Here is a 23,078-nt window from a genome sequence, read left to right on the forward strand (position 1 = left end):
ATGAAAGAACTAACAACTTCTCCTGCGCTGTCTCTCGTCCTTCAAGCTCACACACTCTCACTCACACACCTCAGCCCCTCACTCCTGCTGCACTGGGCGCCACTCACTGAAGCCTTCACTGAATGTCAACACTGTAGGAATTAGGAACATCTGCACTGAACACATTTAAAAAACAGTAGCTGTTACAATGTACTTTTTGGTTAAATTATGACAGCCCCGGCCGGCCCAAAAGTGTGCATCGGCGTTTTTTAATGGACCTAATTAAAACTGATAAAAACACAAAGGATGGTTGCATTCCAGGGGTTTGGAGAGGAACAAATATTTAAAAAAAGAAGAAAAAAAGTGAGTACAACCCCCCAGCACTAGTTCAGACAGTTATAGTATTCATAAATGTTTGTATAAAGCCATATTTTTGCATAGGAAGTTTGTATTTGTGTAGTTTAAAAGGTATTTAAGTCAAAGTTCTCAGTCCCTCAATATTTTACTGCACGCCGCCCGAAGCCCTGCCCCCTCTCATTCTGACCCGTCACGTGCAGATTTGTTGATGAACAGCACTTCCTGTTTGAGGGAGCAGCAGAGTGAGCGTGCGGTGAGCTGCTCGGCACACAGACACGGTGAGTCTCTCAGACGGTTTGGTCCCCATTTCTGCACCTCTTTGTCCCTCTCTGTCGGTACCGAGCACGGGCTGGGGGTACTGGCTGCCCCTCCTCCCCCTCCTAAGTGCTGGGACTTGCCGTGGTCCTCGCTCAACGCGGACATTTAACTGAATGTGTGTTTTTGCATCAATTATCAGTTACTGCTGGAGTCTGTCAGCGTGACGTCATACACCCGCGCTGTGGCGTCGCGTGAAGGTTTGCTAATTCCTGATCAGCTGTTTGTGTCAGTGTGAGTTATTATCACAGTTTCTCACCGTGTGTTTTCTGTGTGTTTACATGAATCAAAGGGTTTAAATTTAGGATGATTTCAATGATTTATTGAAAGTGTGATTATCTCATGTTTTCTCAGTCTGTCTGTAGAAATGAAAAATTAAACAACCCTAATATAATGTTAAAGAGATTTAAGAAAGCAATTTTTTTTAGCTACTTATGAAACATACTAACAGTCATACTGCTACCTCTATGTGGCCTACAAAACAATGATGGGAATTCAGGCTCTGTTTAGAGAGTCGGTTCTTTTGGCTCGGCTCACTACAAAGAGCCAACTCTTTCAGCTCCTGAGTGGCTCCTCAGATTTTTTCTTGTTTAAATCCGAGGAGCCTAAAATTAGGTAAAATCTGTAAAATCAGTAACTAATGTAAAAAACATACATTATATCAAATGTTTATTATTCAGGCTTTATTTATATACTTAACACGGAGCAGTGTCCAAAAAAAAGAATTATAAAGTACAAAAACAAGACTCATCTCAATTAGACAAAAAGGTCCAATCTCTGATTGTATGTATATTATTCATAAACTTTTAAACACCTTCATCAACAGCAGGTTCCCTTGACTGTCTTTATTCTTCACTTATTGCACTGACGGATAAACAGTTCTGATGTCCATGACCTGGATGACTAAGATCCTTCACAGACAGTTTTAATGTGCCTTTTCAGGTTTATTTGTGGACCCTGATTGATGACACTTTCACCTTGCACAGTCTACACTCTGCCTTTAAACTGTCTCTGCCGTTGAACTGTGTCTAAAGTTTACTGTTTCCTGCAGTCACTCGTTTGCTCACCTTTCCAGTGCCTTCTCTGTCTGTCGTGCATGTTTTCCCTCTCATCTCCCTCTTGTTGGTGTGCTCGCTGTGCTGTGTGTGTCTGTAACCCCTCTCCTACCTGTTCTGCTCAATGTAGACACGTGATTGGTCAAGACGCCACTATTTCTTGACCAATCACGTGAGGCTTTAACAAAAAAAGACTCCTCCCAGTCAGGAGCCGGCTCCCATCGTTCACTTCAAAGAGCCGGCTCTTAGAGCTGGATCGTTCGCGACCGACACATCACTACTAAAAAAGCAAATAATAACATTTAAAACAACACTGATAATTTATCTAAAGCAATTTGTAATGCAGTTACCACTGCCTTTATGGTGAATGATACATTCTTGGCTATTAAACAAGCGGCAACCTCCGGTCTCAAACTATGAAGCCCATGTGGAAGCATTATAAACTGCAAGTCATCGAGAATCCGCTTGAGGCTGACTGCAGAAACACCGGAAACCACATAGACATGAAGTCAAAAAAGACGATCTTTACAGCGTTAATAAACATGTTTACAGCTTGGCTCTACGTAGCTAATTTCTCCATTGGCACACACTGTACAAGGGGAGAATTTTTTTTCTAACGCAACGGTTCAGAAGATATTAAGATTACGAGTTTTTGCCCAAACATCACACCCTGCCTGGTTGATTTCAGCATTTCCAATATGGCTGCCGCCGTCGTTTGGCTTCAAAACAGTGCCCATGGGTGACGTCCATATTTTATTCAGTTTATGCAATTAAAAGAAAGCAGGATTAGTTTTTTTTCTCAGAAAACCTGACTTTTACATGAACTAGTGATAATAATTGTGGTGGAATTCATCAATAAACTGGACACTGGACACAGAAGACTCAGGAGACTCTGACGGCTTACATTGAAATAGTTTATGTAGAACTTGATCTATGAGAAATAGCATAACAGTACACAGACAGGGGAGTGCAGTGCAATGCCAAGTCAGTTCTGCCAGACAAATCCTCAGGCGTGCTATTTTATCCCCAAAGATGACACTAAAGTTAGATACCCATGTTTGGACTATAGGAAACAAAACAGTTGGGAAGAAGAGCAGTGCTCTAGTCGGGAGACACCAGTCAGTCTAAACTTACAGATAAAGACAGGAGCAGGGAGAAAGACCTTGATTACTACAGTGACCTTGTCTCGCTTATCACCCAGTTGTCTCTGCTGACATTGGAAGGAAGTAACTCTGCACCTGACACTTAAAAATACAAGAGTGAAACATTCTTACATATATATATACGACTATGAAAATTCCACGACAATAATAATAATTATGATAAATTATATTTGTAATGCACCTTTCAAAACCGGAGTTACATTGGGCCTCATTCACTAACAGTGCGTACATTCGAATACATGCTTAAACCGTGCGTACGCACGTTTGAAGCACAAATCTGGGATTCATTAAAGGTGACATATCATGCAAAATTGACTTTTTAATGGTTCTTTACCTGAAATATGTGTCCCTGGCATGTCTACAAATCCCCCGAGAATGAAAAAAATCCATTCTGCCCCTGTTTTGATTTCTCCACTTTTCTGTAAATGTGTGTGAAACGAGCCGTTTCAGACTTCCGTGTTTTTGTTACGTCACAACAATATCCGGTCTGTCACGGAGTCAGAGCTCGGAGCTTGTTCAGCCCATAGACTGTATAAAATAATACTGAATCCCTCCTCCGTTTTTCATTACCTGCACAAATGTGTGCTAACAAGGAGCTTAGGAGGGAGGCATGCTAGTTGTAGGCTGTCTTAATAAACACAAAGGTCGGTTTTACTCCCCACGTCTGCAGATTTGAAGATCTAGTGGAGGATTTTTATTTATCATGGATAAGTGCTAGCGCTAGTTAGCATAGCTACATAGCTACATGTCGTAGTTGTAGCTGTGTACCAAGACACACGTCAACATACTGACAAATAAAACAACAAGAAACACAGAATCTGTGACCAATCCTTCAGAAAAGGTCCCGCTGCCTTTCTGGCAGAGGTCGGTTTTACTCCCCACGTCTGCAGATTTGAAGATCTAGTGGATGATTTTTATTTGTCATGGATAAGTGCTAGCGCTAGTTAGCATAGCCACATAGCTACATGTTCATAGCTGTAGCTGTAGCTGTGTACCAAGACACACGTCGACATACTGACAAATAAAACAACAAGAAACACAAAATCTGTGACCAATCGTTCAGAAAGGTCCTGCTGCAGGCGCCTCTCCGTCAGGATCAGATTCTGGATCAGATTCAGAGGGTTGAAGTAACGTGATCTCTGAGCAGCCGTGTATATTCAGCCAACATGTAAACATTAGATCAACGTGCTGGAGATCCGAGGCACATCCACTTCCGGAGGGGGCGTGGTCAGAGGGAAAACAGAGTGTTCTGAAGAGGACTGAAGAAGAGGGGTTTTCAGGTATGCCAAAATCTGATTTCAAAGTGTTTTTTTGAGCATAAACTTTAAAGACATGTTTTGGGGACCTCTTAGACCAATATATATTGATGAAAAAAACTTGATATGTCACCTTTAATATATTCTTACTTGAATTTGTTTTTACACTGCGAACAAAAATAGAACTTCCTCAGACCATGCGTACGCACAAATGATGACGACCAACTTTCTCAGAAAATGTGAACACATACTCTTTTAACTAAATGTATGACATATTTAAACTACTTTCAGTGAAGGAAAAAAGCCAGGTGACTGTCATAAAGTCATCTGGCAAAAAGAATGGCAGAAAACTCATCACATTTTCTATTTTCAAGGTTTTATTTCAAGGTTACCTACTATTTTTGTCGATTTTTTTTTTATTGTTATGGGTAAAATGTACTATTTTAGACAACTTAAAAAAAACATTCTGGAAGACATCTCACGACCCCCCGTTTTTGTCTTGCGACCCCCACTTTGAGAACCCCTGCTTTAAGAAAAGGATGGCTAGTTGGTGAGCATATTTCATGTTATATTTAGATTAAGTCTCTAGTCCAACCCAATATAACAACATCCATGCCCTCACGCGTGCCGTAGTGGAGCGCACATTGGGCTGCTGAAGGCTCGTTACATGTATTTGGACACAGCTGGTGGCAAGTTACACTACGCCCCTGAGAAAGTGTACAAGATAATTGTGGCGTGCTGTGTTCATTAAATTAAATGAATGACCATTAGGCGACGGTTGAATATCATCACTTTATCCCTCATTTCAGGAACATTTTCCTGATATGGAGGTGTCTCCTATAATGGCAGCCGTTCTTTAATCCTGAGCTGTCAGATCAGGTGGTCCTTGTCCTCCTCCAGTTTCCTTCCTTCTTTTCTGTTCTGATAGCATTTGTCTTTTTTTTTTTTTGCGTCCACTTCAGTATCAAACCTTATTTTCTTAACCTGAGCCACGGTACGAACGTCAGGAGACCCAGCATTAACAGCCTCAGTAAGAAACCCAGGCTTCATTATGTTTTGTCATGGTGACTCGTGCTGACACACTTCTGAAAAGTGTTGGTTTTCTTGCCTCAACCTCCCAAACAACAATCACCATATTTCTGCCGAGGTGAGATTCAGCGTCTTGATGCACCGAACAGATGTCCTTATAAGGATGAATAAGAGCGTGGTAGTATGCTGATTGCAGGTTGTGTGCACGCGCCTGTCAATTTAGAATGATTCTGATTCACTAATAGACGCACGGTGGTGAGAACAAAATTGGCTAGTACGCACGTGTCATGAATCCGACGGTCATTTTGCGTAAGCAAATATTTTATACGCAGAGTAAGAACATTTCTAAGCCTAAAACTTAAAGCCACTGAGGGGCTGTCGAGACGGGCTAAACATAATTGACACGCTTGTCATTTGTTGTGTCTTGTGAAAAGAAGTTCCTGACGTCCTTTGGTTGCGTTTACGGATGATTTATTGTTCACCGTCTCTTCATCACTGTGTAACATGCAAGAATCCAACTTTAGTGTCCATCAAAATCCATAAACCTGATACCTGATGAAAGGTTCCTACCATAGACTGTATAAAATATGGACGTACTATCAGTGACGTCACCCATCTGTTTCTGAACGCTGTTTTGAAGCTAATCGGCAGCGGCAGCCATATTGCTTCTGTCGAGCCAGTGTGACGTAAAGAGGCGGGCTTTGAGCCTACTAGCCAACAGCTGCAGTGTTCCTGCAGGCAGCTGAGCCTCTCATTGGAAGACTAGTAATCTCAATATCTTCGAAATTGCCGAATTAAAAAAAATTCACCCCCCTCACAGTGAGAGGACATCGAGAAATGAGCTATTCAGACTACACTCATCTTTTGTACCAGGCTGAAAACAGGTTTATTAATGCTGCAAAGATCGTCTTTTTCCCATTCATGTGTATGTGACTTCCGGTACTTCCGGAGCCAGCCTCAAGCGGATCCTCGATGAACTGCAGCTTTTAACACTTCCGCATTGACTCATATTTGTAGACCGGAGGTTGCCGCTTGGTTCCTACCTAAGTATGCATGTGTACCGAACAGGGGTGACCCCTAGTGGACAACTTAGTGTCCTACACACACACACACACACACACACAAACACACACACACACAAACATCTTGTAATGGCCCTTACACATGCCATGTGTGATTTTGTAAAGGAGACAGGCATTTATGTGCATTACCATTTTTTCCCAACTTAGGAGGTTGTATTTCTTTAAAATGGCGTAGTGGTGGAATGTCCTTGGTCGTGTGTCTAGAACCTTAAGTGTCTGTTTATACAGGGTCTGTAATGGTTTCACTGTGGCCTGACTAGCTTGAGACCAGCTTGTTAAATCGCAGGTTTAGACATCTGTGTATACTCTTGTCCTGATTACCCCATGTTGTAGCCCACTGTTGAGTTTTTGCATTCAAGAACGAAAAAATGTGTCTGAAAATAAACGTCACACACAAGACTTCAAAGGAATTGTTTTGATGTTAAACAAACATCAGCTAAGGTTTGTGCTGATGTCTGATTACAGATATTGATGATAACTCTGTTTGTCCAAACCCCACCCCCCTCTCTCTCTCTGTAGACAGGGCTGCTTGCTCCACCATCCATTTTTCCCTGTCACCCGTGACCTCGCATCCACAGTGAGTCAGGATCTGCCTGAGCCTGAACATGAACTAAAGTCTCAACTAAACCAGGACCAGGACTAGCTAGGACTAAAAAGGCTGCTACCCACAGGAAGCGAGGAGGAGGAGTCTGTCTGTTTACGCCTGTTGGACTCAGTGGATCTGGTTTCAGTAGACCTTACCTGGATCGGGAATTCTAAGCCTGCCGACTGCTTTGGTCTTCCGGCGATGTACTCTTTAAATGGAAAATTTGGGGCTCTGGTCACCATGATGGCTCTGCTGCTGGCGTGAGTACAAAAACCCAACAAAGTCTTCTGCTACTGTTACTATTAGAAGTACAAATATTAGTGTTTAGAAATATTAGAAGTACTACTGCAGGACAAGAGTATACGCAGGTGTCTAAACCCGGGATACCCAAAGTGTGGGCCCCCATGAATAAGGAACCAATGAAGAGAGGAGAGCAAAATATACAATAATAATAATAATAATAATAATAATAATAATAATAATAATACATTTTATTTATAAAAGCGCTTTAAAAGATTCTCTAAGACACTTTACAGGAAAATAAATCATACAATAGGAAAACAAGGCAAAAAAGCAAAGAAAAGCAAGGCAGCAAAATAAAACAAAACGAGAAACAATAAAACAAAACAAAACAACAACAAAGAAACAATCAATTATATTTTAAAAGCCTTTGTAAATAGGTGGGTTTTGAGTCTGGATTTGAATTTGGTGAGTGAGGGGGAGAATCTGAGGTGTTGGGGGAGAGAGTTCCAGAGGGTGGGGGCAGCGACAGAGAAGGCCCTGTCTCCCCGGGTTCGGTGCTTGGGTTTGGTGAGAGGGGTGAGGAGGTTGGCATTGGTGGAGCGGAGGTTGCGGGAGGGATTGTATGGCTCAGAGAGAGATCCAAGTAGAGAGACAGCCGATCGGCACTTACCCACACGGGTCCAACAAGTGGACCCGCTGCAGAGATGTTACTTCAGGTCACAGACAGGTGGGAGTTGTGGGAACCGTTGAAAACAGCGACTGTTCCGGAGGCGACTGTTAGCTCGGCTACCATGCCGTTTTTAAAACGGTTAAACTCAAGTGAAAAATAAAATACAGTTGAGGTCAAATCAAGAAAGGCTCTGCAATAAAATATTTATTTTCACATAGCTGAATGCTGCATGGGATTCAACTACAAGCTTTTTAAAAACACTTTGATCTGCCCTATTTCTGAAAGCCTACTGATGAACAGAAAGGAAGATCAATAGCAATGATTAATGGATTTAAAAATTGAAATAATTAAATATGGAGCTACAAGGTTTCTGCCAGACAGCAAAGTGATGCATGATGCTGATATCGGCATGAGTGTTTTTTTGTTATTGTATATGGAGCAAAGCAGGCTCTAAACTTTACTTATGTCCCTGTCTCACCGTGACGATTTCGCCAGCGTATGAAAAAATGAAAAATGGATGCATGTGGTTTTACAGTGTCATAATAAAATTGAAATGAAAGACGACACAAATTCTATGCTTTTGTAGTGCAATATTTTCAGAAATAATTAAAGATTAAAGCTGGGGTTGGTAATCTCGGAAAACCAGCATGAAATTTGAATGTAGCTTTTCTTCATGACTCCGTCTAACCCCTCCCCTCCTCCCTCGGAGCTCCTCCGAAAAGACGCCCCCCCGCTCACATGCACGAGCGCCGCTGACTTGCGACCATATGATGGTGACTGATTCAAACCGGTCGTCACCAAAACATTCTCATAGTGAAAGTTAAAAACACAAACAAACATGGCTGCTGTTAGTACTCACAACTGTCATGCTAGCATTATCCAGTTGTACCAGTGACACGATATCAGGAGAAAAGTTAGAACACATATAATACTGTAACAGCTCTACTGTTTGTTAAACGTGTTCAGTGTAGATGCTCTTAATTCCTACAGTGTTGACGGTTAGTGAAGGCATCAGGAGAGGTGTAGAGTGTGCAAGCTGGAGAGAGGAAAGACAAGAGAAGTTCTTCATTCATTCAAACATTGATTGTTGTTTTGTTGGTTGGCGTGATCACGGCCGACAGTGACCGGTTATTAAAGATCAACATGTTCACGAATCGGCTCGTCATCACTACAGCGTCTGAACGGATGCTACGATACATGTACATTTTCTGTAGGACTTACTAAATGTCATTAATTCTTCTGCTTGTCAGAGCCCCCGTGGTGAGAGCTTATTAGACTCTGATCCGGACTACAGTCCTGAGCAAAGCACCTCATCGGGTCAGAGGGGACAGGACTGAGGTGGAGCGAGAGGGGCAGTAAATAGAGTCAGGGGAAGCAGGGGCTGGGGACGGGGACTCGGAGGAGTGCACGCCGGGGAAATGTACGCGCAGGAGGCGGGCAGAACGGCAGGACGGGATTTGAATGGTTTAAAATTTTGGCACCCAAAAAACGGTGATTGGTTGGTGTTTTCCCAGGTTTACTCTGGCTGTAGATAGCAGCTTTTTTTCACTCTTTTTTAGGAACACATCATGTATTGATTGCCATCAGGACATAAAGATCATTTTAACCAGTATGACAAAAAGTGTATCTAAATCTGATTACCAACCCCAGCTTTAAGGCAGCTAGAACCTTGATGGCCCAAGGAGCACACCAATTTATTTCTGTCTAACAAGAAGCATTTCAACCACCTGTCCATTTTATGAATGAATATGCTCAATTTGGAAATAGTGCCCTATTTGATGTTGCATTAGAATAGAAATTAAATGCTGTTGATAAAGTTTTTTTAAATCCGATTTTTTAAAAATGTGTTGTGATGCAACTTTTTTTTTTTTTTTTCATGTACCCCTTGCAGTACTCCCACGTACCCCTAGAGGTACGCGTACCCTCATTTGAGAATCACTGATGTATATGACCAAAATAGAAAAAAAAATCAGCGTATGTTAGCGTTTTAGAGGCATTTTAATACATCTGGGAAAATGCTGGCTAAATCCTCCAGGTGTGACAGGGACATTACCATCTGAGTGCTAGAACGATCACAAACCAGACCCAGGGTCAAGTTTAGGCAGAAGAGGTGATTAAAAACTGAGAGCTGAGCGACTCCTGGCTGCTCTAACACACTCCTCTTCATTTAGGGAAGTCTGCTGTTTGTTTACTCACTTAAAATTAATCAAAATTATTTTTTTTGTTTCTTTTTGAATCCACAGATTGCTGTACTGCTACATCTCTTTGTCTTTCAGGTAATATACACACACACACACACACACACACACACACACACACACACACACACACACACACACACACTTGAACCTTGAACCTTCTCTCTCTATAAGTGTTTTCTTCTTCAGGGTTGGAACATGACTTAAGGGATCTTTAAATTATCAGTGTTATTGCGTATCCTACGATTCTAGTATTTTCTAAAAGTTTATTAAAACATGGAGCAGGTGAATTGGGAGTTGATACTGAACCTTTTTCGAGTTAATTACTCTTTGATGGGAGTCATTTTGAGTGGGGCTCATTTCCCATAAAATAAAACACCTTCATCCAGAGTAATGAACCTGTAACTTTAACTGAAAAGAGATCAACTTATTTATTTTTTTGCTACCAAAATCAAAGTTTTGAGCCTACTCTTAAAGTAGAGATGCTGTCTGCCTCCTGAACCATGACTTTTTGATGATTCCAAAGGAAGTAGGCCTGATAACCGAAGGCTCTACCTCCCGTACTACTTTTAGTGACTTTAGGTTCCATAAACAGGCCTGCATCCTGGGGAGCGTAATCTTCTAGAGGGGTAATTTTAAGCTCTTGAAGATGTGATCGTTTCCTAACCATTGGGAGTTTTGTAGTTTGAAAGTCTTGATAAATTTGTGATGTTTTGTGTTTCTGTGTTTTAGGGTTGTTGTGACCTTCGAGCAGGAACAGGCAATAGCTAACGGCAGGTAAGACGCTCTAATTTTCTTTGTTGGTTTGCCGTGGTTGTGGACTGAGGGGCATATCGGCTAACTGGCCACCGAGGCAGTTTCAGGGCCGGTTCGGAACCAGTGCTCAATTGAGAACCATTTTTTTGTGTTTTGACTGCGAGAGAACCGGCCAGGAAGACATGTTACAGAGCAGCACCAACTCTTTAGTGGCCTAGAATCGGGAACCGCTTACATCAGGGGCAAGGGGGCGGGGTTGCCGTGACCAAAAAAGGCAAACCAAACGAGTTTCTGCCATTTTCCTGAACCATATTGGAAATCTTGAACTCAACGTAACTTCTGTTAAGCGAGTGTGACTTAAAGAGGCGGAATTTGAGCCTCCTCGCCAACAGCTCCAGTGTTCCCGCCTGTAAATCAAGTCAGCTGTGCCTCTCATTGGAAAACTCGTAATCTTAATATCTTTGAAATTGCTGCGTTCTGAAAAAATTCAACCCCCGTACAGTGTGTGCCGATTGAGAAATTAGCTATCCAGACTTCACTCGCTTTTTGTCCCAGGCTGTAAACATATTTATTTCTGCTGTAGAGATTGAGTTTTTTGAATTGGTGTGTATGTGGTTTCCGGTACTTCTGCAGCTAGCATCAAGTGGGCAATTGAGAAACTGCAGTTTTTAACACTTCCCCATTGGCTTCAATTTAAAAGTTTTAAATAAGTCAGAGCGGGAGCAGTACGTTTGTAAGATTCATTTTTGACTTTTTGCCTTTTATTGGATAGGACAGCCTCAGAGACAACATGAGGAGAGAGAGAGTGAGAATGAGGATTGACATGCACCACATAGCCACAGGATTGGGAATCAACCCTGTGAGGAACTGCCCCCTTTTTGGTACATGTTTGTATCTCAGCCCTGGAGGTTGATACCTGGTTCAGACTTGAGTGTGGCAACTGTGGTAGAGTCGGTCATCTCTCAATTGGAAGGTCAGGGGGTCGATCCCAGGTCCCACTGTCCTTTGGCAAGACACTTAACCATAAACTACCCCTGGTGGATGGGCAGGTGAAAGGGATTAACTATTACTATTCATACATTGTGTGAATGTGGAGTGAATGGATCAACGTGACAAGTAATGTGGTCAGAAGATAAGAGAAGGCGCTGTATACATTCTATTCAAATACAGTTTGTGTATTTTGAAGGCAGGTAATGTTTTTCGTTAATAATGCGTGAATCAACAATCAATCAATCATGAGTAAGAATACCAGAGACCCTTGAGCCAAGTTCAGATTAGGGCACACCTGAAGGCTGATTTATACTTCTGCGTCGAATCGACGGCGTAGCCGACGCCGTAGGTCCGCGTAGCTCCCGTACCTACGCAGAGGCCTACGCACGTAGCTGACGTGCACCTCCTCCAAAATGTAACTACGCGTAGAGCCGGCGCGGACCGCAAGCTCTGTGATTGGTCCGCTCGACGGCTTTGTCTTTCCCGCATTCACAGCACTTCCGGGATCCCGGACATCGGCCACACATCGGCCGTGTATTTCATCTCCTCCTCTCTATTCTTCATGTAATCATGTCTGTATGATAAACAGCAACATGTATCAGCTGTAGATTAACATAACACGCTCTGAATCGATGTGGAAAAGTAAACAGAGATCGTAGCAGGACTGGAAGCAGGCGACCGGCTGTCAGAGAGACCACACTGCCCTTAAGCGTTTCGGAGGAGAATTGCTGCGCGACACGGACACATCGACGCACAAGTATTTGGGGCTCATGTCCACGTCAGCCCCTGCTGCGTAGGGGCGACGCAGAAGTATAAATCAGCCTTGAGTCTTATCTGCTTTGTCAACATGTGAGCCAAGTCGAGGTGAAAAATCTTCAGGTTTAATATAAGGCTTGTGCTCTTATCATCAACTAAATAATTAAACGCCCACACACTGATAGTTAAACAAATAATGAATATCTTATTACGGTAGGCTTGAAATGACGGAGTTAGACAGAGTCATGAGGAAATGCTACATTCAAATTCATGCTAGTTTTCCGTGACTAACAACCCTAGCTTTAAGGAAACAATTACAGCAGGATACACATCACATTGTTACTTTTACTTAGCTTGTGGAGGTTATCCCACAGCTGGTTGGTGGTAAATCTTAATCATTATACCACTGGAACATGAAAGTGTCTGCTTCAGAAATAAAAAAAAAGATGATGTATAGTGACATTGGTATATCTATGGGACTGTGTGTGTGTGTGTGTGTGTGTGTGTGTGTGTGTGTGTGTGCGTGTGCGTGTGTACGTGTGTGTGTGTCTTCTGATTCAGATCTGCTGGAACAGTCCGAAAGAATCATGTCTTCCACCTGGTGGCTCCTGACCAGTAAGTACACTCATTTTCTTTCTCTGACATCATCTTCATCACAGTCTTCATCACAGTCATGCCCATGGTTCCCAACTAGTGGGTCAGGAGGACCCGAAAGCGGGTTGTGGAGAGCTTTCAGTAGGTCTTGGGCTTGTGCCTGAATTAAAAGTTCTGGAAAAAAATCTTGACTGTGCCTTGATTTAAAGGTCATGTGTTTCTTATGATGCAGTGGACTTGCAGTAGTATGTTGTTAATTCAGACTACAACACAGTAGGTGGCAGTAGTGCACCTTACTGCCGGTTGTCGCTTTCCATTAGATGACAAATTTCAGAAAAAGGTGGTTAGTTGAGAACCCCTGCTTTAAGCGATGACAAATAAAAAGACTAAGCTAGCTGATATTTTAACTTTGTTAGATCTGAAGTTAGCGCTAATGCTCATGTCACTTCATGTCGTTGTGTGCTAATGCTAACGCTGTGGCTAAAGAATCAGGAAGCTCTGGGACCACAACTAGTAAGTATCCTGTGGTGATGTTGTTCTACAGTTATGCCAATGTTAACCCGCATGCAAAACTATACTAACTGCTCATTGTCTTGCTGCTGAGTGGTTGACTAAAGGCAAACTGAATGTGTGAAGTGAGACAGGTTGTAATGAGAGAGTCTATTCCACTCTAGCCCCTGATTCCAGAATGAGTTTACTTCTGTAGCCGTGTTTTAGCTAACAGTGCCGACAGTGCCATGCCAGTGTTGAAACTCTGGCAACCAGGCATACCGGGACAACAGGGTACTGGGTAAACTGTGTTTACACCTCAAAATTGTTGTAATACCTCTAAATAGGAATACATTAACTTTACCAAAAACCCACATGTATGAGCTCATGGTACAACTGGATTTTTCATCAGCACATCTTTCAACACCATAAAAAGCACCTCATTCTGTACCCACCGTGTTTGTGTTTGCTTGTTTTAATAAAGCGCTGTATGTCAGCATTTCCCTGTTTCCCCATGTTTAAAACGCAGCGTATTCAATGCCTGGTACTTTTTCAAGGAAGCTCTAACTCCTGGAGCTCTTTAGAGAATGTTAACTAACATCCACATCAATCAATCAATCAATCAATCAATTAATCAATCAAGGTTTATTTATATAGAACCTTCCACACAAATCAAATGCAAGCCAAAGTGCTTTACAGCGCAAGAAAGAAGCAGAAATAAAATAAGGCAAGACAAATTAAAAAAACAACGGTGGATTTTAAAATAGTAATGTTTAAATTAATACGTTTAAAAAAGGGTAAGGATAAGAGTTGAAAATAAAATTAAGGCTAAAAAAATCAATAAAACTGAGAAGATAAATTAAAAAATAAGTAAATAAATGAAAGAAAATAAACATTTAATAGAATAATAAAACATAATATAACGATCATTACTTTGATTTGGGAATAAAGCAGCGTGCACAAGAAATTATCCAGGCCACGATGGATGGGGAGAACCTGCTTGCCTTGATTTTGCTGAGGTTAGTACACATGCAAATTTCAAGTATTTTCCGTGATAGATCTTTGGAAATGTTAACAATCAATTATCGATTAATCATTAAAAAAAACGTAAAAGTTTTCCATGTCAAAAACAACGCCAAATGCCTTTTTTTTCCCTTAAGCAAATTTTCCTTCACAACACAATGTATATAACTGACAGTACTGAATAGCTACGGATCGTATTGAGGCGTACAAAATGTTAAACACGCTGAATATCAACATGTGGAGCAGGCTCATAATCTCCACAGACATACAGTCATAAAAGTGAAGGCTCAAGATTTCAACAAGGGAACATGTTTTAGACTCACAGTGTCCAGTTTTCTGTCTACTCGTTCTAATTAAGTAAATTAAGCATGTGAACGTGGTAAGGTGTCAGCCAGGAGCGCAACCGGGTCATAATCAGTCCGCAGGCGGGGGAAAAAAAGGCGCTCGTGGAGACCTGTCACTCAGCTGCAGCCGCCAGCCGAGCGTCTCCGCTGTGCACAACACAATTAGTCAGCTGATTCACATCAAAACATGCTTTAAACTTAAAACACCTCCCTGATAGCTGAACCAAATATAAGACCACATGATGTTTTTTCCACATTCCATATAAAATCGAAGCAAAAAAATGTGTTCAAGTAAGTTCTTAACAATTAATTAATCGATAGTCGATTAATTGACGACATCCCTAGTACGCAGTCATAGCCATAAATGCAATGGTACTAATAATTGGCATAATAATTTCTTTCAGTGTTTCGCTTTTAAGTTTTCGGCCTTGGTTTCCTCATTTTCGGTTTTCGGTTTCGGCCAAGAACTTTCATTTCGGTGCATCCCTAGTTTCTATGAAACCTTACATTGGTGGTGATGCTACCATGGCAATCTCTGCTAACCGTGTTCACACTTCTGTTATCTTGCTGTAACAGTGTTAGCAAGGACAACAGGGACATAAGTGTTGGACTGTTGTAACAGGGGTGACCGTGCTAAAACAGCAAACCGGTCTATAACAGTTCTTGCTAACACAGATAACAGAACTACAAGTGCTGTAACTGTGCTAACTGTGCAAACAGTGATGTAGAGCTGCTCATACGTCACTGAAGAGGCTGAAAATACTAATATTCCTTTAACAGCTAACAGGACTAACAATGCTAGCTCTGCTGGGTTGTATTCTGACGGTGAACTTGTTTGTCTTTCAGTCTAATGTACAAACAGCCGAGCATCGTCGAGGGGTGAGTCTGACGTTCCTCTTGTTGGCCTTACATGGTTGTTGTTTTGGTTGTTTATTTGTGACGTCAGTGTGTGACTGTAACCGTAGGCGTACTGACGTGGTGACGGTGACGCCGTGGTTGGCTCCGGTTGTCTGGGAGGGAACTTTTAACCCGGAACTTCTCGACAGCATCTATCGCCAGCAGAACATCAGCATCGCGGCCACTGTGTTTGCAGTGGGAAAGTGAGTATGAAGGGAACAAAAAATCAACATGGCAGTATACTATCATCCTGACTCGTGCAATGTGATTATCCTATTCCTGGCTCAAAATATCAATATTATGATTTAAAGATAACGCAGATCAAAACCGATTCTCTTCGTATTATCTCACAGCGTCACTTCTTCATAGCGCCTCATGGTGGTGTTAACATTGATTGAAGATTCCCTTTGAGAGGCATTTTTTATTCTTCGGTTAATCAGAAATTGTGATGTGTCATTAAATGATTGTATTAATATAATCCAGTCCCCCCAGGATTTCGCAGGATTTTTTTGTGATTGTTGCGGCCCAAAAAGCCTGAATTTGCAACAGCTTTTTGAAAAAATTGCGGTGAAAGTTGCGATTTTTTTTTTTGCTTTTTTCCCCCAATAACATCAGTAAATATGCTAAATTACAGTTGTTTTTTAGAAAACATTCTTGATGTGACCACTGAGACTGTATTTTGATTCTCTTGATTCACAGAAAAATGCCATGAAAGGGCTGTATTGCACATTTACGACGGTCCCTAAATGCACCTCACAGCGACTGAGGCACAGACAGTCAGTTCACGGCACTCTGAAATTAATCTGCATCTTTGATGACTAGGAGTTGATCAAAACTTACTGAAGGTGTCTGATGTATCACCAAACTGGATTAAATCAAGCTGTAGACGGCAAATAGCGGCAACAACGTTAAACATCAAATATTAAACAGACGACCCCCGGTTGTGTATTTGTCACTAACGAGCACCGGGGGTAAAAATCCTCAATGAAGATGAGACAGATGCATGGAGGCAGGGAGAGCTGGTTCATAAAGCACACCTGCTGCAGGTAGAGACCAAGCTAACACGGAGCCCCTCAGATAATAACTCTAGTATCTATATATAACAACGTTGTCATGGTCACATGTCCTGCCTGCTGTCCCCTCTTTTTTCACCTGTTCTCTGTGCGTGTTTTGTTGTTGAAAAGTGCCGATCAAGTGAGGACTTACGTTTATGCTCCAAGGAAGTGAAATTAATGACCGATGACGTACAGGGGCTGAGATTAATGTAATAGGTTGAATTTGCGTTGATAGTTGCGATTGCGAAATCGCAATGTCCTGGAGGGACTGATTATCACTATCGTTGGAAATTAATTTGGTATTGGGTATTATATTGTGAGTTACTCTGTGATTCCCACCCCTAGTTTCCGTGCCGCAATATTTCTGCTTGACCTTTGACCTGTAGGTAAGCCCTCTGACCCTCTGTACAGGTACATCATGTTCCTGAAGGACTTCCTGGAGACAGCAGAGCAACACTTCTTTGTTGGTTTCAGAGTGCAGATTTTTGTGTTCACTGACCGGCCCAATGAGGTGCCCAAAGTCAAGATGGCCGCCGACAGAGGGGTAAACAGACATGGAGTTGCAAGTTGGACTCTGCCTCACATGAAACGTAGTTATTATGAGTCGTTTTTTCTCTGCCCCTCCAGGTAACTGTGCATGCTGTGCCAAGCTCCAACCGCTGGCAGGTGATCTCAGCTCGCAGGATGGAGCTCGTCCAGGAGCTTATCGAGCAGAAGCTTCAGGGAAAAACTGATTACATCTTCTGTCTCGACGTCGACTCCAAGTTCCACAACCGTTGGGGGACTGAGTCGCTGGGCGGGCTGGTGGCTGTGATACACCCAGGTCAGCAGACTGTACCTCCAGTATGAGGTCCTCATCCAAAATGTGTAACCTCCTCAGCATGTGTGCTGCCCCGTACTGATGTTCATATATCATCCATCAAAGTGTGTATACAGGCTTACATAAGGGGGAACAAAGTGCTAAAGAACAAAAATGATGAATTGAGCTCACAGGAAACTTCACCTTTGACCAAGCGGTGATCTCAGATAGTGAATAAACCATTTGCATGAAAAAAAAAGGTGCAAAAAAATGTTCCTTGAGTTTTCATTTGAGCCTGGCAACAAAAGACAAGGAAGCCCCATTTAGGTCTGTTGTTAAAATACTGATTTGTAAAGCAAAATTAAACATTTTTGCTAACTCTGTTAAGATAATATAAGGCTAATGGCCAAATTCAACCTGATCCGTCACGGCAGCAGATCTAATAGGTTTCTATTCTAGTCAATGTGTTAACTTCCACTGGATCCACTTCGTTACGTTCCAGCTGCCTCTCTGATCTGGCAGATCGGAACGCAACGGATCAGCTGCGCAAGACTTCTATTTTTACTGGATGCCGCAGCACGACGCATCAATTCCGAAACAGAGCAGATGGAGCAGGACAGGAAGTCAGGCACCAAAACAAAATGAAAACATCCGGTTAATTTTCAGAATAAAACACTCTGGTGGAAGTCCCGTGTTAGAGTTCAGTATGGCTGAGTTGACAGACATGTGGGTGCGTTGTAGCTGTTTGCCAGGAGACTAAAACTCCACCTCAGCTCCACCTCTTTGCCTGTTTCTAGGTTGATAGAAAGCTTGGTTGAGTCAGCATTTTCAATATGGCGCCTGTCATCTGTTGGCTTCAAAATGTATTTTCAGAAATTGATGGGTGATGTCACAGAAACAAAGTCCATGCCATACACACTATGATTTCGACACTCCCCCCAAAATTGTGTTTCTGATATCACCTTATATTTGTTTCTGACCACCTCGTGTCTGTCTGTGTGTACAGGTTACTACTGGGATCCCCGCAGTAACTTTCCCTATGAGCGGAGAGCTCAGTCCAGGGCCTATGTTGCAGTAGGGGAGGGGGACTTCTACTACTGTGGGGGGGCATTTGGAGGCAACATAGAAGAAGTCCGCCTACTCGCCAAAACCTGCCGTTCAAACTTTGAGGCTGATTCTGCGGATGGCCTTGAGGCTGCTTGGCAGGAAGAGAGTCACCTGAACAGGTTTGACCTTTAACCTTTTCACGCATAGTGGGAAGCTATGGCTGTTTCCGAAACGGCCTGCTACATACTACTTACTAATGTAGTAGGCAGTAGTAGGTATTGCCTACTACATACTGTGTTTGAATTTAGTATGTAGTGTGACTGCTCTGTTCGATCTGTCATGCAGCATGCTGAGCCAGACTTCGCTGGATTTCCGGTTTCGGAAAGCGGAAGTAAACAACGGCGAAGCCGATAAATAAAATGCTTATTTAGCATCCATTTATGATTTAAAAAGTTAGGAAGTGGTTTATATGTAATTTGATAACTTTCACAGCACCCAAAAATGGATTTCCTCCTGTCAAAAAATGAGGAAAAAGCAGAACGAGCGCTGTGCATTATGGGAAACAGTACGCGAGGCAGACTGGTCCGATGCATACTGAGATATTTTCCCGAATCAGTAGACATCCGGGGAGTTTTGGCTTACTGCAGATTTGGCTCTTGTTCACATACTACTTACTACATACTAGTGGTGCAACGGATCATCGTTGATCCGTGATCCATACGGATGCCTCTCCACGGTTCGGCCAAGGACGTGGTCCTCGGATCGGTTGATGGAAAAAAAAAAAAGGTTGCGCGTCAACTCACTCGTCAAGCGCAGTGGTAGTCATGGCAAGTGAAGGAGCAGAGGAACATTATAACCCTCCTGCATCTTGGAAGTCGCATGTATTGGAGCATTTTGGTCTCCCTGTGAAATACAGTGAATGCTGAATGTGCTCGAGCCACGTTATGAAATTCCGTCGCGCACCCACTAGACCAGAGGCCGTCAATACACGGCCCGCGGGCCGCATCCGGCCGCCTATTTGTGGCCCCCGAACTGTTACTCCTTCACTCTGTGTTTTGGTCGGGTCACCGCGTGTTTACCGGGATTTTTTTCTCCATGTCAACGATACGCAGACAGGCTGTTACTGGGTCACTTAGAGTCCAATGCTGCGAGTGCAATTTTTAACTTTCACTTTCGTTTATGGAGCAGTTCGCATGTTGGCGCTTTGCCAACTGTAGGACCCTAGAATAAAACGGTGTGTTCACAGTTTGCTGCTCAAAGAAAAGTGGACGGTGAAAATCAGCATATGAAAGAAGAATGGAGTGAAACTTTTGAAGTTCCTCTGCTCCTTCACTTGCCATGCCATGAAATGCAGTGAATGAGGCAGGACTGGGGCCACAGATAGGGTGCTTTGCACATGCAGTAAATTTTGAGTTGAATGTTGTTTTTATTTAATGGGCAAAGAGTTTTACAAAATAAATAGAGGGACAAAATTGTATTTGTCTTGTCTTCTTTCTTTTTTTTTTTTTTTTTGTTGATCCGAAAGATGATCCGATCCGTGACTCAAATCCGTGATACGATCCGAACCGTGAGTTTTTTTATCCGTTGCACCCCTACTGCATACTGAATTTTGGACATATCAGTACGTACTGCTAGTATAGTAGGCAATTTCGGAAACAGCCTATTTGTTTAGAAAAGCTGTTTTCTGCATGCGTTTTGTTGGTATGGTTGTGTAGTAGCCACTTCAACTGATATTAAGACCACCCCCTGGCCAGATGTTGTAAGTGCACTAGAAATTTCCCCAAATCAAGATGGCCGACAGAAGGTCAGAGATACCATGCAGCTCAGGAATATCTTACAAATTCTTTAATGTGTGAAGAAACTTACCTGTGACATCAATGATTGACCAAGGAGTTAGTTAGATCTCTCTTAAAAGTGAAGCATAAAAGCATGACCCTTTTTTTATAGTCATTTATTTATGGTTACAGATACATGTGGATCAACAAGCCCAGCAAGATTCTGTCACCCGAGTACCTGTGGCAGGACTTCAAATCCAGGAACCGCGAGATCCAAATCATCAGGTTCTCAGGAATAGTCAAGAACTATGCAGACATCCGACCCAATGTCTGAGAGTCCTCGCTGAACCATACCGGACCTGACGAGACTGGACTGGATCTCCTTGGTCAAAGTTGGACTGAAAAAGTTGAAACCAAAGGAAGTGAAGTCATGGTTAGAAAGGATTACATGTTTACCCACAATCCACCTTTGCACTGATTTCAGACTCTGTCGCAAGAGTCAAAGCAGCCTTAACTATTAACACTACAGTAGTCCTCTTCCTTTTCCAACTTCCATAACATGAAGCTTCTATTCAGAGGCTACCTCTAACTATTGTTATATAACCTCAACTGAGCATGTGCAAGTCTTCTTTCTGGCTGGTTACTCTTCACATTTCAGCTGTTTGCATAAACCAAACTAAAGCCTATATTCTCTTCAGACTGCACTAAGTTTATAACTCAGGTGTCTTACAGTCCTTTCACTGTGCCTGAATGCCTCCTGTGTGGTGCTCATGCATGCCTGAGACTGCTGCATTTTAGGCAACATACCAAACACTAACATCCATTATGAACCATTGACCTTATTGAAAGATGGACAAACGGTCTCCTACTGTTCTACCAAAGTGGACTGGTGACATATTACACATTCGGAGCCAGAGTCTGTGCTGCAAGGATCAGAGATAAGACGTCAAAGCTCCCTCAGGACGGTACAGTTCACAGCAGAACAGATTTAATGTCTGTTGGGGGAGTTTGACTCTTGTGTTTGTGTGAATTACATTTTATCCCACTGTTTACTCTCTACTCAGCTGATCTGGTGCACACAGGTGCTGCTGGAGCCTCATTTGTCAACAGAGCTGTCAATCATGGAGTTAACCCCCCCTTCTTTTTACAGCTTAAGATAAATAATTAAAACTAAAATCCTCTGCAAAATGAACACCTTGACCAAAATCAGCATGATAAGAACTGATGTTAAATTTTAAAGTTTGACTCATGTCCCATCTGTTAACATGGAGGAGGCGGGCTTTACAAACTATACTACAGCCAATCAGTATGGGGTGCTCCAAATGTTTTGGCTGTACGTCTGGGGAGCTGTCATGTTGTCCATCTTTTTTTTTTTTTACGGTTTATGTTATGAACATAGAGTACTGCCCATTATGCTAGCAACCAATATCTCTCGCGTCATATAGCAAAGACACTAAAAAAAACTCAACTTTTGCTACATCAAAAGCCGAAATTAGGGGCCACATTGTATTCAAAACATCCATCGTCTGTGTTACACCATGAAGTATTAATGTTACAGAAATGTTTGATAAAGTTGCCACAAAGTGACTTGGAGGCTGAAACAAGAGAGCTAGCTTTTGAGATAGCCGCAGCTTTCATCAAAAAAAAAAGCGGAATTGAGATTTAACTGCAGATTTTTCTGTTGTCGGTTATTTATTACAGAAACACAACACCAAGAAGTGACTTAAAACATTGAGCTAATTCTATTTGTTCCCTATAAATCAAATTCTGTCATGATGGTCCAGCTATAGACCACAGAAGCCACACGACTTAATGTGGTTAAGGTGCCTTACTTTAACATTTGATACAATCTATGGACTTTTCTAAATATTATATTGATTGTTGTAGCAATTAATTTGAATGTAGCCCAAAAGACAAGTGTACAGATGCTAAAAGATGAGCTAACCTGTGCAATATGTTCAATGTCCGTATTTAATGAAAGACACTAAATCATGTGACTGCCCTTTGTGTTGTAGGGTTGAGTTGATATTTATTAGCCAAGGAACTACTGAAACGATTATAAGTGTCAAAGTGTTGCTGCTTATCATGAACAGACTGTTTGTTTTTGTTCATGACTTGTAACTTACCTGAATTTTCTCCATCACTGTGAGGTTTCTAAACAAACCCAGGTGTACCCCTGAATCAGGGATCTTCAGGTGCTGCGAGGTGGGATCCGTTACCAAAGCCAGGTTAGCTGTCTCCTTGTTTCCTGACTTCTGCTTAGCTTGCATTTCAAAAACAGGTGGCATTTAATCCTTTGATATTTCAATATTTAATCAGGTTTCCTGTCAGGTGAGACCTCAGGTGGACTCTGAAGGACTGTTTGTGTGTGTAAGTGTGTGTGATTTTGCTTTAATGTGCTTGTTGTGTCTCACTATATTGAAAAGGTTACACATATTCACTCAGTGCTGTTTGAACCTTCAACTGCCTTTAAGGTGTGTACAATCTACAGACAGAATAAAAAAATGTACAGTGATGTGCTTCAGTGATGATTTCTGTGATTGAAACAATGATTATTAATACTTTTTTTTTTAAACGGTTTAATTTAATATTTCCCAGCTTGACACAGTTACTTACCATC

At 42.1% G+C, this 23,078-nt stretch overlaps 1 protein-coding gene across 2 annotated transcripts; it reads left to right on the plus strand.

Moving 5' to 3' along the window:
* The first annotated feature begins 498 nt into the window (after positions 1–498).
* On the plus strand, positions 499–22,973 carry LOC117832204 (globoside alpha-1,3-N-acetylgalactosaminyltransferase 1-like). Of its 2 annotated transcripts, none has more exons than XM_034711225.1 (11): positions 499–614; positions 6,756–7,082; positions 9,979–10,011; positions 10,666–10,710; positions 12,997–13,050; positions 15,732–15,764; positions 15,851–15,985; positions 17,249–17,381; positions 17,465–17,660; positions 18,643–18,862; positions 20,651–22,973. In XM_034711225.1, exons 2-11 carry the CDS (start codon positions 7,024–7,026, stop codon positions 20,790–20,792), a joined length of 1,050 nt encoding a protein of 349 aa, XP_034567116.1. In that variant the 5' UTR covers positions 499–614; positions 6,756–7,023; the 3' UTR covers positions 20,793–22,973. The 2 variants fall into 2 exon arrangements, with proteins under 2 accessions (XP_034567116.1, XP_034567117.1); XM_034711226.1 differs by lacking the exon at positions 499–614 and adding an exon at positions 621–885.
* Positions 22,974–23,078: the final 105 nt, after the last annotated feature.

This window comes from Notolabrus celidotus, chromosome 20 (genome assembly GCF_009762535.1).
Source record: "Notolabrus celidotus isolate fNotCel1 chromosome 20, fNotCel1.pri, whole genome shotgun sequence".
NCBI lineage: Eukaryota > Metazoa > Chordata > Actinopteri > Labriformes > Labridae > Notolabrus > Notolabrus celidotus.

Coding starts and splice junctions, on each gene's coding strand:
- LOC117832204 (XM_034711225.1), top strand. CDS start 7,024: ATGTACTCTTTAAATGGAAAATTTGGGGCTCTGGTCACCATGATGGCT. Junction 10,711..12,996: donor CAGGCAATAGCTAACGGCAG/GTAAGACGCTCT, acceptor CTTCTGATTCAG/ATCTGCTGGAACAGTCCGAA. Junction 15,765..15,850: donor CAGCCGAGCATCGTCGAGGG/GTGAGTCTGACG, acceptor CTGTAACCGTAG/GCGTACTGACGTGGTGACGG.